We start from the raw sequence: 13,989 nt of genomic DNA on the forward strand, positions 1-13,989 counted from the left end.
ATAAAGTATGTGTACTGTACGAATTGTATACCTGTATGTTAGAGACAAATTTGCAGAGAAAAATGTGTACTGTATGTAATGTGTAATTTGTATAATACAAAATCATCATTTGGCTGTTTTTCTCACAAAATGTAAGCCTACAAGCAGAGACCATTTCATTTTTTGCCAGCGAAGCCCCAGCAACTAAGAGGTCCTTAACAAAATGCTTTTATTGAGTGACAGAATTAATGCTTTCAAGCAGGAGAGAGACATGTCAAGGCTTGGGCGTTCCAACTACTTTGGCAGCTGTGTGGAAAACGAATTGGAAAGGCTGGACTGAAGGCATGGAGACTGGTGGGAAGACTTAATAGTCTGAGCAAGAAGTGCTCGGTGGTGACCACAAGAAAGGCTTTGATGGGAAGGCTTCCTAGTTGCACTGTGACAAACACAGCAGGCTACTATTAGTTTCCCACTCCCCAATTTCTCTTGGATTTCCACCAGGACCACTCCATGGGAAGGGGGCGAGGCAAACAAGTGTGGAGGGAGCGTGACTCCTCAGGCAAACTCGGAGGAAGAGGCCGGGCTGCTTAGGAAGCAAGGCTGCAGCCCCCAGACTGTGCTGCTTCGAGGAGCTCCAAGGACCCCCCCGAGCGGGCACGCCGTGAGGGTGCCGTGACACCCTCTGACCGGAGGGCGGGCTGAGGCCCAGGGAAAGGCCAGGACTGAATCCAGAGAGAGAAGCTTGGCTGTAGTTCCTGGCCTCTTTAACCCAGGCTGGTGTGTAGGTGGCTTTACTATGACCCTGGGGACTCACGCTACTCCTCTCATAGGTACTGACTTTGGCACCCAAGAGAACGAGACAGATCCTGACTCAATGGATAGGAGTGAATGGGTCCCTATGGAAAAGCCTCCATGAGGTTGGGGGCTCCATGCTGCTGCTCACCTCCAGGCCCGAAGGCTGCCCCGCCCTCCTTCCTCCTTTCTATTTTCACTGTTCCCCAGTTTCATTCCCCGCCCCCACACACACACACCCCTGCATACCCTCCTACATCTCCCCCCGCACCCACACCCCTGCACCCCCCTCACACACCCGTACATCCCCCTCCCCCCACTCACACACACACACACCTACGCACAAACCCCTATGCTGTTGGCAGGAAAGACAATCACAACCACATCACGGTGAGCTTCCAGTGGAGGAGGAAGGCTGAGGCTTTTGGTGTACCAGGCCTTAGGGGGATGTTGAGGCTTGAACTCTACACCGGATGGGTGGTGGATGCCCTAGGCAGGACGGGCAATGGTGTCGTGCTGGTGAGAGGGTCACCTGTGAAGAAGCTTCAGCATTTTAAAGCAGCAGAGCTGAGCCCTGACCCGTGTCAGCTTGAGGCACTGGGTAGCCCCTTATTTTCTCTCACAGGTTCTACTACGGGGCTCACGGGATGAGCTGTGGCTAAGCCAGGGGAGAACTAGCTGGGAGAACATTTGGTCCCCTCCATGTCCCGGCTCCTTCCTTTGCTTCAAGGACCAAAATTCGGGTTAGTGTGTCAGAAGAGAGGATGTTCATGGGAAAAGCCTTAATCCACCATTCTAATCCTACCAGTAACTTTAATATGGTTAATACTTTTAACTCAATTTTTTTAATAAAACTTTTGGAATAAATTATATTGGCAAAGCTAAATCAAAATAAATTAATCTCTCTTCTCTCTCCCTGATGCCCTAGGAATCTGTGAGTCCAGGTCCTTCCACAGTCCTTCCTGACCAGCCCTATTTCGGCGGTCCGAGGCTTGTCAAGGAAGACGAGAGGAAGGAGGGGAGAGGGCAAGGATTCCCTTGGCAGGTTGGGTGGGCTAAGTCCCAGCTAGTTCTTCCTCATCACTCCAGTCAGGCGGGGCATCTGTCCCAAAGTATCGGTCACCAAAGTTTCCTGAAGAGGGAAAAGAAAGAATGGTGAGATGGGGATATTCCTCAGGCGCATTCTGAGTACAATGAGAGGGGGAGGAAGGTTTGGGCTCTGCTTAGCTGGGATCAGAACATTGAGCTTCTTGCCCAAATGGACCCACTCTCTAGGACTTCTGGGCCCTCCTAAGACCACCCTCTGTCAGGAGGATGGGAAGTGTCACTGTTCTCTGAGCACTCAGGGTCAAAAATAGCTTTTAAAATGTCACATGAGGATCTTTCCTTTATCCACAGATATGGATGCAAATAATTCTGAGAGCCAGAGGAGATGGCTTACCTAAAGTTAGAGGTACACCTGGAACCAAGCCCCACTGCTACCCCCTGCCATCCCTAGCATCTGCTGTTGATATTTGTGACGACCACAAGCCCCCCAACTCACCAGCACGCTCTCATCCTCTTCCTCCCACCATTAAATCAAGGCGGGCAGGAGAAGATGTTCAAAAACTCTAGTTACTCCTCCACAACATGAAGAATGTTTCAAGAAGTGGAGAGAGTGCAGTGGATGGAGCACAGGGCTTGGAGTCAAGCCCTGAGCTCAGATGGGGTTTTAGAATCTTAGCTGTGTGACCTTGGGTAAGTCACTTCACCCTGTTTGCCTGTTTCTCTATCTATAAAGTGAGCTGCAGGAGAGAGTGACAAACCCCTCCAGGATCTTTGCCAAGAAAACTCCAGAGGGGTCATGGAGAGTTAGAGAGGACAATAGGCCCGCCCCGCCCCACAGGAGTGATTTGTGGATGACGGCCCCTTGGCCTTCTTTCACTGGAAGCACAATTGGGAGTCAGTCGTGGTTCCCAGTGCAAGCCCTTCACCCAAGGTGAACTCCTGCCAGGGGCCGGCAAGGTCACTCAGGGCTTCGGGCTATGGAGGAAAGGACACTCACCAATGCCGGGGATGATGCGGAAAAGGTCGTTCACCTTCTTGTCCACAGCTGTGGTGATGATCTTCACCCGCGGGAAGGCATAGGCCACAGAGTGGACCCCCATCTCGGCCATCAGCAGCGAGAGCAGGAAGATTTTGTCTTCCGGAACATCGTGATCCTGAGGGCAGAACAGAGAGGACCCGGGCTGGGAGTCAGGAAATCTGGGCGCACCCTCTGACCCTGCCTCTCAGGGTCTGCACAGCCTCAGGCACGGGACACAAATGTTTCTGCCTCAGTTTCCTTCTCTGTAAGATCTGAAGGGTTGGTGGGAAGATTTCTAAGGCCAGTTCTAACTTTAGAGCCCATGATCCTACTGCCTCATCCCATTTGGTTGTAGAAAAACAGCATGAGATACTTCTGCAAACTGGGGAGAGTTCAGTGTCCCATTGTTAGCTCCAAGTGACAAGCCCATGGTCCGGGTCACTAGAACTGTGGTGGCCGTGAGGCGGAGATGCTCCCTCCTCCTGCAGGCCTGTATGCAGCCGTTCCATTTTCCTTCTCACTCACCAATAACACTCTCACCGCCATCATAGCTGCCGCTCCAGTGGACACTGTGCAGTCCATCAGGATCACGTGGTCCTGGCTGATATCCTTGGGGAGCCGAAGGTAGTGTAGCTGGGGAGCAGGGAGAGAAGCAGGGTCAGAGCGGAAGGCTGTGGGAGTGCTGGCGTGGGGAAGGTCCCAGCCCCCTTCCTCTGCTCCCTGGAGCCCGTGCATCAGCTAGGAGGACCTCGTGGGCGCCCGGTGCCGCCCAGAAGAGCCGCCCCGTCCCTCACCTCTGGCTCTCCAGTGAGCTGGTTGGTCTGGATGAGGATGGTGCCAATCCGGACGTCTTTGCACACCGCCCTCAGAGCCGGTTCCATGGTCTCCCCAGCCCTTAAGATGGACACCCCCGTGATCTGTTCCCACACAGAAGAAAGCAGCAAGTCTAGAGAGGCCATTCCATCCGAGGGCACTGCTCCCACCCCAAGAACCTCTTCAGTTCCCATCATATTTTCCACGCGACAACAGTCATTATGGTCAGTCCTCCCCAACCCCAAGCCAGGCCTTTCTTGTCACTCACCTGTTTCCCAGCATAAGTTTTCCCCTCATAGTCCTGGCCCTGAGGTGTCTGGACTGTGCAGCCCTGGACAAAGGAGAAGGAGAGGGAGGCATCAGGAGCTCTAGCTGCTCCACAAAGGCCTGAACCTCCCCGCCTGGCCCAAGGTCCCCTCACGGAGGAGTGATGGAGGGAGATGGAGCCGTGGCAGCTGGCAGATGGGGAAACCTAGCTTTCTTCCGTGGGGAATTAGGGCACCTTAGCAGGGCCTCTGTTATTTGCCCAGTTAGAGCCTCTTGGATGTCTCTCTATCAAACTCAAACCCTGCAGCCAAGGGATTCTCACCTGAAAGGGCAGGAAGGAGAGAGCATGCTCAATGAGAAGTCTCATTAATCTCTTTGAATAGAAGATAAATTCATCTCGACTGGTCTCCTTATCCCTGGAGAAGAAGATGCAGGCAAAGTTTAGGAAGGAGTAGAAGAAAAAAAGGACAGATGGCATCACCTCACACTCAGGGATCAGAAGAGATCCTGCTCTTCTTACTAAGATAAGCACAGAACAAGGAACTTAAATTCTGTATTTAATCAAACATTGAAAAGTCATTGAATGAAATGTTGAATAACCCAGACCAGCTCAGGAACTACATCCACCTTATAGCCTTCTCTCTGGGAACATGTCCTGGTGGTAAGACTTTATGTATGTCAGAGTAATGTCCAGTTAACCAGTAAGGAGAGCAAAATTCTTCTGTACACAGGAAGGAAGCCACCTTTCCCAGCTTTGACATAAATAAAGTAGGACTGGCTTCTAGAGCATCTGTTTAGTTGGTGGTCGCAGTCTAAACAGCATCAGATAATTTCAGGGCTGGAAGGGCCTCAGACACTTATCCATATCCTATGTGGTGCATCCATCCTATCCATATCCCCTAAAGAAACAGTTTCCAGTTTTCTTTCACATTACTCCCATGATCCTGCACTCTCCACTGCAAACTTTCTCTCTCCTTCATGTGTTTATGGAACCTGTTTTCCAAGTTTAGAATGCCTTCTCTCTATCCCACCACCCCCTTCATTTGTAGAAACCATGTTTTCCTTCAAAATATATTTGAAATGCCCAATCTTACACACTCCAGTCAGTAGCACTCTTTCCCCTTTGAAATGACCTTGTATAACTTTGACATGCATCCTGCATCTTCCCTCTCTCCAAAGGAGTGTAACTTCTTTGTGGGCAGGGACTGTTTCCCTTCTTAACTTTGTAGCTTCAGCACTTAAAAGCAGTGCTTGGTACATAGTAAGTAATTAATAGATGTTTGTTGAATTGAAGCAAGTCTTTGACAGATGGTCACTGTCTGAAGATCACTGTCCATTTCAAGACAGATCTAATTATTCAGAAGTCTTTCCCATCACATCAAACTTAAATCTGTTTCTGAATATTTGAGAAGAAATACTCTGGAGACGGGCTGGAGGTGGGAGCCAAAACAACTGAAAATATCTGTAGCTCTAGTAAAAGAACTAGATACAACTTCACTCAAGCCAGGAGATTAGACTGGTTGAAAATTAAAAAAGCAACCCTATATGGGGGTCTCATAAGTGAGTATGGAGGTTGTGACATTATTATTTGTCATTAGTAAATATTTGACTTGGATACCTATTTTATCTACCCATATTCCCAGGGTCATGCAAAAATTTCTCAGGCAAAAAAGGGTCAAGAGTGGGAAAAATTTAAGAAGCCCTGCTTTAGAATAATGGCTGTGGCTTAGAAAGTCACCTCATTCTTACTGTATCATAGACTAGTACTGACATTATTTGGATAACATCTACAGATGAAGACCCCAAGTTGATCAAAGAAAACTGATCTCTTCCTCATGCTACTAGCAATCAAACAGCCCCATGCCAGGGCTCACACCAGCTATACCTGATGATGGTGTGCATTCCCCTCACTTGGGGGGTGCTCTTCAGCACACTAAGGGTCCTTGGGAGAGGATGACACTGGTGGGCTGAGGCCAAGGCTGCCCTGGAAATCAAGAGAAAAACTGTTCATGAAGGTCCATCAGAGCAGAGGCAGAGCCACATCACCGCCCCAGCCAGGATCGCTGCTTCTCGGGTCATAGAGCAGAGGTGTTGTGTCTCAGGGCATAAGACACAAGAAGGCTGACTCTTCTTCCAGGCCAAGCTCCCCCTTCACCCGTATTATTCTAGTACAATTGTCGAAGACCTCCGGCCCCTCCAAGCTTGAAACCTAGTTATCTGGAGGACTGACTCTGAGCCTGCTCCTTTGGAGGCGGAGTGAGGGGTAACCGGGGGAGGGACGTGTCTCAGCTGGAAATCAAGGCCCCTCAGGACCATCGCCTGCAGAGCAGGGTGGAGCAGCTCCGTTCTGACACGTGGCCCAAACACTACTCTGAGACTGTGCAACATTTCATAAGCCACTATCTAGAGGACAAAAAGTCCAGAAACCAAAGGCCATTTACAATGGCTACTCAGAGAAATTTAGCCAAGAATGTCCATTAAAGGCCAAATCCAAGGAAATCCTAAACCCTCCACTACAGGGCTTCTTTCAGATGGGACGGAGATAGATGCTGTCTCCTTCCTCTGGAGCCCAGTAAGGAAGGAAGACCAAGTACTCATCAGGTACAATAAGTGGGGTCCCCCTATCTGCTATACACTGGGAACAACACTGGGGCCTTGGGTTAATGAACACTCAAGCCAATCATTAAGCAGCAGATTATTAGGCAAGAAGCAAGGAGGGGAGATGATGGGAATATCCAATTTGGACATACCAACCTCTCCCTTTTTGGCCAAGCAGATGCAAATCACAAGAGCATTTAGTACTTATAATAAAGCCCATCTGACAGGCAGCACCTTTAAGGTGTTCTGGCAATCTCACCATGTTATGGGACATCTTTCTTTGTGTGACTAATCCATGGGACTTCAAGTTATCTTATCCTTGAGCCTTGCCTAAACATAGGTCTGTCTAACTGCTTTCTGGTAAGGAAGCACCTAGGAGGGAGCGAAAGTGACAGTGAATCAGCTCCTACATCTGGAAATAATCCTATGTAATCCAAAGGCAAGATTTTGGGGAGTTGCTCCAGGAACAGGCAGGAAAAATGGTCACATGGTAAATAGTGGCAATGTATGGTAGGGTAGGACTGAGGGAATAGGAGAAGAATAGGAAATAAATGTATTACAAAGACCAGGAAATAGCCTGTTCTTAATGGTACATTCCCAGCTGAGCTGGTTCAAATTGACAAAGCTGGTCAACTCTGATGGTGTCATATCCCCAAAAAGGGTTGCAAAAGCTTTAGTCCCCTGGAATTTCAATTATGAAATAGAACACCTCATTGGGCCAGGAAGTTAAACCGGATCTGGTTTGTGAGGAAGAATTGTAGCAGCTTTTGCTGCCCTTTCTTAACTATTCCCCTCTCCACCTAAAAAAGCAGATTTTTCCAATACTCTCCTGGCTTCAGGCTCACACAGAAATGATTAATTATAGGCTCAAAGTCTTAGCTTCTTGAAAAAAAAAAGTTTTGATTTGGCCCAGAAGTTTCCTACAGCCAAATGGACTCAAGTATCAAGGTCAAGGCTGGAAAGGGTGAGATAAATTGGGTTCCTAGTCACTAATCAAGAAGATAGGCAACTAAATTTCACATCCTCACTAAAAATCAAACAAGCAAATAACTAACAAATGACAAAAAAATAAAAACCCAAACCCTAAAAAACCTGAATTGCAGAGGTTGGTTGATAATCTGTCTAGACTGTTAAAGGCATAAATCACCACCACAACTTGGGACCAAACAAGCATGGGTTGGAGAGACTTAAATAGAATCAGTTTTATGCTTGTGATTCTGAACATCTGAGGGATGATTTTGTTGTTGTTATTCAATTTTTTTTTATCTAATTATTTTTTTGGGATCAAATCTATGGTGTCTGGATACATTTCTCTTGGGAATGAGTCACAATTCACACCCGCCCATTCCCGGAAAAGAAATGAAAGGGAGGACATAGCCAAATAAGGGAGAGTCCTGCTTCAACAGGCACTGGGGAGGTGGTGGTGGTGGTAGATCTGCCAGAGCTTCTCTAACTGCATCTAATCAGACAGAGAAACCTTTTCCCTGATCTTTCCATACAGGGTAAAGAATTCCTCCCTCTCCCAATAACCATACATCAACCTGCCTTCCTGGTCTCCAAAATGAACTATAAGCACTCACAGAGGCGCTGACAGTTTAAGACTGTGTGCTACTTGATAGACTAGTGTGGGTAACTGCATCCAGGCTCTCCTACTGCCCCATGCTTGGATGGAACTGTTAGACTGCACGGCTGGGCACATCACGTGTGAAGTCTGCGGAGGTATGGGAGCAGACAGCTAAGTGTCCTCTCTAGCTTCTGGCCCAGGTCCTAGGTTGTTGGCCTGCACAGCATCCTGTGCTAAAAAAAAGATCCTGGAGAGGGTGCTGCAGCCTGTGCCTGGGGGAAGGGGGGCAGGCAGCATGCCCTCAGTGTCCTACCTGTGGGTCCTCTGCCCATGCATAAGCACACACCAAACTCCACATGCAAATGAGCCCCGTCAAAGAGAGGAGAGGGGCGGTGGTCCCAACTACCAAGCTAACACAATTAGTATCAGAATCAAAAGAGTGCAACTTTTTCCTCACATATCCCAGCGTAGCTTCCTCTGCTCACCAGATTGAAGATTATGTTCAGGGAAGACACAAGGCAGGAAACACAGAGGGTTCGTTAAAAAACAACAACAATGACAAGAGAACAAAGAGAAGAAAGCTATTTAGTTAATGCCTTGCCAGTCATTCCCAGAAGGGCTCACAGCACTGGTCACACGTCCCAGTCTCATCACAGAGGCTCCTGGACATAAGGATAAGAGAGTTTTACCCCACCAGCCTTTGTTTGCTTCATGGATGCTTCATGTACTTTAGGCTGAGCTGCGGCAGAGTCCCAAGAAGCCACCGAATCCGGGGACTTTCAAATATCACACCTGCCCAGTCAGGTGCCCCAAGTCTAAGTGTCCGAAACCAGACAAAGGGAGGTCCCAGAGGTATTCAGGACCCTACTTGTAACTGGTTTCCATGTGGTATCAAGAGATTGATAACGGAAGCCAGGGAAGAATAAGGAGAACCTTCAGGGCACCAGGTATGGGTCCACCCAAGCCAAGTCAGCTCCTAGAGATCTTCCCACCCATCCAGGCCTCTCCTATGGATGGATTATGCTCTGACATATGACAAAGTGGCCCCAGATTTGTCACTATATTGAATTCTTTTATTACTTTTGGCCATATTTTAACAAGAAAGATGGAGGAATCACAGTAGAGAGGATAGTTGGATGAGACTAGAGGAGAGAGATGGTTCCACAGATGACAAGATTGTAGTTGTAGTGTATTAATAAACAAGATGGCTACACAAAGTAGAGGAGAGAATGGAGCACCTTTCTAATTCATTCAGTAAAACAGGGTAGGAAATTCTATAGACCAGACCACTAATTCTATGTCCCTGCAGACTGTCCATTGATGCCTCAGCCTGGTAATGTGTCTTCAAGGGGCCCTGGAAGGAACTTCTCCCAAGCATAGTAATCATATTTCCTGTGTCTGAAGAAGGTACTTGGGGCCTCCTGCCACCACTTCCTGGTGGCTGACCAATGAATGGAAAATTCAGCAGGCTGCTCTCAGGCACTCTGTAAAGGTTGAAATTTTGGAAACTATTTTCTTTCTTTTTTTTCTTTTGCAGAACAAAAACTTCAAAATAAAACAAAGAACAAATAAAATAAAATCTGAGGTGACCAATTCTCAGAAAGTGCCTCATAAAGACAACGTGCAGTTTTACAGGAAGCAGACCAGAGGCAAATAGCTAAGCAGATGAAACAAGGACTGAACATATGAGAGGCATTTCAAATACCAAACGGCTCTTATAGTTGACATATCCATTATTAAATCACACCGTCAAAGTATATTTGGGTAACAAAAACACGGCCCCTCTCTAAAGATTTTGGACTACAAACTTGAGGACCATGTGTTCTAATACTACAATTAACATTAACTCCCGACTCTATATCAATGCATTTTCTGGATTAAAATAATGCAACTATTTTAGAATATACCTTTCATAGTAATAGGCTTTGCTGTTATAAAATGTGGGGCTGGAGGGCTCCTAAGTTAATGCCAAGCTTTAAATTCTGAATGGATCCCAAAGTCTCAAAGCTTTTTTCAGTGTTCAGAGAAAGCAGAACTACCTAAGACAAACACTTACGAATATTTCTCAAATGAACATCCCCAAAGATTCTGAAATGGCAACTATTTCCCCACTTAATAACTGTATTTTTCAGAAAAACAAGTGACCCTGGGGACCGGTGTGCTTTGTTTGTTTCAACAATAACGGATCCAAGCCTCTTCTATTATTTGATCAGGAGCTTAAGTTTACATTCACTAATGAGATTTTCTCCAGGAGGCCTTTGAGAGAGATTCCACAGACAACTAAGGAACCAGCTTCAAATGGGTAGGTTGTACTGAGTAGGTTGTTTCGTTTTCTCTGAGGCCCAAAGGGATTCTATTGCTCAGTGAAAATCCCTTTCAGTTTGGAGATTCTCATTCTGCTCACTTGATGATTCAATGATTCTATCAAAGAATAATTTATTTAGAGATACATCTTGATTATGTAGGTCTTCCCTAACAGTTCAAGCCAAGGTACTGGAAATGCCTCATTTATTGCAGACAGGACGATATGAAAATTCTTACCTGACGCTGAGTTCACGCTGTGGCAGCAACACAGAAAGACAAAATGCAATTGGGGTTATACATCATTAATAGCAACATAGGCATTATTTTGCTTTTCAAAGGCAGAGAAAAACACAAATCAATCACACTACATTTCATGATATCACTTATGTATAACTTTTTCCAGTTATGAAGGCTTGGGATTTCTTGGTCCATACAGCAAGCATGGGGCTAAATTCAGCCAAATTTTAGATTGGGGGATCATCAGTCTGAGTGGAAGGGAAAAAGTTGGCCACTAGTTTGGTCAAGACCCTTTCTGCTTGTGTCACCAGGTGAATAGTCTGGGCATCCAGATCTCCCAAATCCAGCTATTACAAGTCTTCTAATGGGATAGACAGCAGGACTCAGAATTCTGATTTCTCCAAAAAGAGAAAAAGATCTAACACAACATCCTGTAATCCTCAGCTGAGATGTCAAGGAACCTTTCTCAAAATCCAGTCAACCTTGAACATAGGGAGGGGGCTATTCTATAAGGCAAAGCACCGCTCATGGTTTTAGCACAGAGTACAAAGGGACACTCATCTTTTGTTGCAAAGGGTAGGAACCACTGTGGCTAGGACAACATGTATCCACAACACCACTCTGCACAAGAGGACTGCTCAGTAAGTCTTTGTGGACAGAATAAGTAATAGCTCAAGGTAGAAAGAAATGCATCAAAAGGCATGAAGAAATCTAGTAAAATTACTCTTGGATGGCCTGTTCTCAGTATGTTTGAAAAACTTTTTGGAATTCCCTAAATTTAATGTTAAATCTTATTAATTTAACACTTAAGATCTAAGATTATTCAGATAGGTGAAGAAAAAGTTGGGATGGAAGAAGTAGAGATAGAGGTGGCCCATCAAAGCAGGTACCTCAAAGATATCACTAACCCTTTCCACAGATTTTAGAAGGGATATATACCACAAATACAATTTAAGTAAAGCCTGCTTTACTTAACAAAGGGATGGAGTGGATGAACATGGAAGACCTTGGAGGAAATGTTGGACAGTGGAAAGAGTAGCCTCTACTCAATCGTCGAGATCTTCGTTTAGGTCCTGCCTCTAACATTTACTAGCTACAAGGCCATGAACAAATCATTTTCTCTCTCTGGGCTTTCATCTCCATTTAAAAGTGAAGATGATAACAGTACTTACCTCATAGGGGTTTTGGGAAGATCAAAGAAGAAAATTTATGTAAAAGGGTTTTGCCAACCTTAAAATGCTGTATGTCTATTTCTGTGATTATGATAATGTCTCAAGATGACACACTTATCACATTATTAAACGTCCAGATAGCTTTGAGGCTCTGATAGAAATACCCCTTTATCCACTTTTCTCTGAGCAACCAAAATTACTACTCATAGGGATAAGGCAATTGTGTGCTAGTACATAGGTATAACCCAGAAAATTATATTACCATATTATTAGTCATCATGTAGTTTCAAAAGTTGTCAGTACAACAAAGAAGCTGTCATTCTCTACTATCTCTGAGGTACAAATCTCCATGATCAGAGCATGCCCATGAGCACCTAACAGGGAGCAGTGGATATGGGGAAAGCTTCTGATGGGATAGACAGCAGGACTCAGAATTCTGATTTCTCCAAAAAGAGAAAAAGATAATATCAAGTTTTCCAGAATGTTCATCTATTCTTTTAGAAGTTGGGCAGTAAAAATTAATAAAGAACAAATGCATCAGAACTAAAATCTTCTTAGTGGACCTTGATAGCATGAATGATGGTGATGGCTCTTATGTTAAAAGAGGGTAGAAAAGACTTGGCTCAGACCTTATTTATTATGTGGAATAGAAAAGTCAAAATACCCTCAGGAGGCTAACAGGGGAAAAGAATGGGCCCACACACAGATATGAATCAAAGAATGAGGCAGCTCACCATGCCCAAGGTTCAAAACTCAATTTTTAATTGAGGGCCTTCTGTTGGCCCTTTTGGCTTATTCAAAGCTCACCTCTTCCAGCTGGCTGTGGACATGCTGAACAATCAGATCAATGGCCACGGTATTTCCACTCCCTTAGGGGACAAGAGGAAGAAAAAGGTGTCTTTGGTTACAAAGTATAAGTACAAGGACCAAAAATCAGATCTTTGTAGAGGAAAACTTTCATTACCTCCCTACCCACCCTTCACCACTCATTTCCTATCAGCTACTAATATGACTGCAAAAACTAGTTTCTTTTGGGGTGGAGGAAAGTATCAGGCAAAAATTATTCTGGGTCAATGATTATGCAAATTCATATATATCATCAAATATATAATTCTATGGGGTGAAAGGCACTGCTTGGATTAAAATGACTGAAATAATTTCCACTTAAAAAAAAAGAGCAAGAGCACCATGCTTTCTCATCCACTCTCCTTTTCCTTATCTAAATAAAGTACTTGAAAATAACACAAGTAACTTCTGTCCCTGTGACTCCCAGAAGGAGCCAGCAGAGAGACAGGCAACTGAACAGTTTCACTGAGAAGAGGTGTACAAACTTTGGTTTCTAGTTTAAGAAAGCAAGAGTGGCTATCCATCTGTTTCACTTTAAGGGCAAACAATGGGGTAACTTGATATTCTCTATAGGGAATTAATGGAAACATCCTTTAGAAAGGCATTGGGATCTTTTCATACACAGAGGCCATTATAATATCTTATACAGGCGGACTAGGAGAAAGGCAGGGAAGCTTGGAATAGACAGACTCAATTGCTTATAAGTAAGTAGCAAGTGGTACAGAGTAGCAGCACGATCACTGGTTAGGAAGAAATGAAGAAGACAGTAAAGAAGCAGCCAAGTTTTGTGAAGTGCTGAGATTATAGTAAGTAGCCCAGTGACTGAATACTAGAATAGGTCATTAAAATAGCCCTAGTCCCTCTTCAATCCTTGGGAATGCTATGTATACCCTAACTTCTTTTAATACTCTTCCAACCAACACCCCACCTGACAAGTGAGTTGGCTCACCTCGAGGAACTACAATGTCTGCAAGCCGCATAGTGGGTTGGATATACTGGTCAAAGGCTGGTTTGACAAATTTGTTGTACTGCTTGATGACCCCCTCAATGTCCCGGCCTCTTTCACTGATATCTCTTCGAAGCCGTCGTACCAGGCGGATATCCGAGTCTGTGTCCACAAAAATCTTCATATCTAAGAGCTAAAGCAGGAGACCGGCTAAAGTGACATTTTTTCCCTGAGGGACAGCTCAGTAGGATAGTCCACTCAGAGCAGAGGGAGGAGTAGTCAGATGAAGACAGCAATGTGTGAACAATGACCCAGAAGGCATTCTTTTTGGTCCAACAAGGTTAATCACTAATAGAAACCCATGATATTCCAGACCAGAAGGCCCCAGGCACCCCTGAGGACAATC

At 45.5% G+C, this 13,989-nt stretch overlaps 1 protein-coding gene across 8 annotated transcripts in view; it reads right to left on the minus strand.

Moving 5' to 3' along the window:
* Positions 1-1,564: 1,564 nt before the first annotated feature.
* LOC127549047 (uridine-cytidine kinase-like 1) overlaps positions 1,565-13,989 on the minus strand; it is a 67,388-nt gene continuing 54,963 nt past the window's right edge. For 5 of the 8 annotated variants that reach the window (XM_051976812.1, XM_051976816.1, XM_051976815.1 and 2 more), the window contains 10 exons: positions 13,587-13,776; positions 12,599-12,660; positions 8,536-8,555; positions 5,802-5,900; positions 4,239-4,332; positions 3,918-3,980; positions 3,631-3,753; positions 3,362-3,469; positions 2,816-2,972; positions 1,565-1,903 (listed from right to left, as the gene is read on the minus strand). In XM_051976812.1, coding sequence (XP_051832772.1) covers positions 1,827-1,903; positions 2,816-2,972; positions 3,362-3,469; positions 3,631-3,753; positions 3,918-3,980; positions 4,239-4,332; positions 5,802-5,900; positions 8,536-8,555; positions 12,599-12,660; positions 13,587-13,776 — 993 coding nt within the window. In that variant the 3' untranslated portion in view covers positions 1,565-1,826. Of the gene's footprint in view, positions 1,904-2,815; positions 2,973-3,361; positions 3,470-3,630; positions 3,754-3,917; positions 3,981-4,238; positions 4,333-5,801; positions 5,901-8,535; positions 8,556-10,619; positions 10,637-12,598; positions 12,661-13,586; positions 13,777-13,989 lie in introns of those variants that run through there. The other 3 variants (XM_051976813.1, XM_051976818.1, XM_051976814.1) reach the window with 2 other exon arrangements.

The sequence above is a fragment of the Antechinus flavipes genome, chromosome 2 (genome assembly GCF_016432865.1).
Source record: "Antechinus flavipes isolate AdamAnt ecotype Samford, QLD, Australia chromosome 2, AdamAnt_v2, whole genome shotgun sequence".
Taxonomy (NCBI): domain Eukaryota; kingdom Metazoa; phylum Chordata; class Mammalia; order Dasyuromorphia; family Dasyuridae; genus Antechinus; species Antechinus flavipes.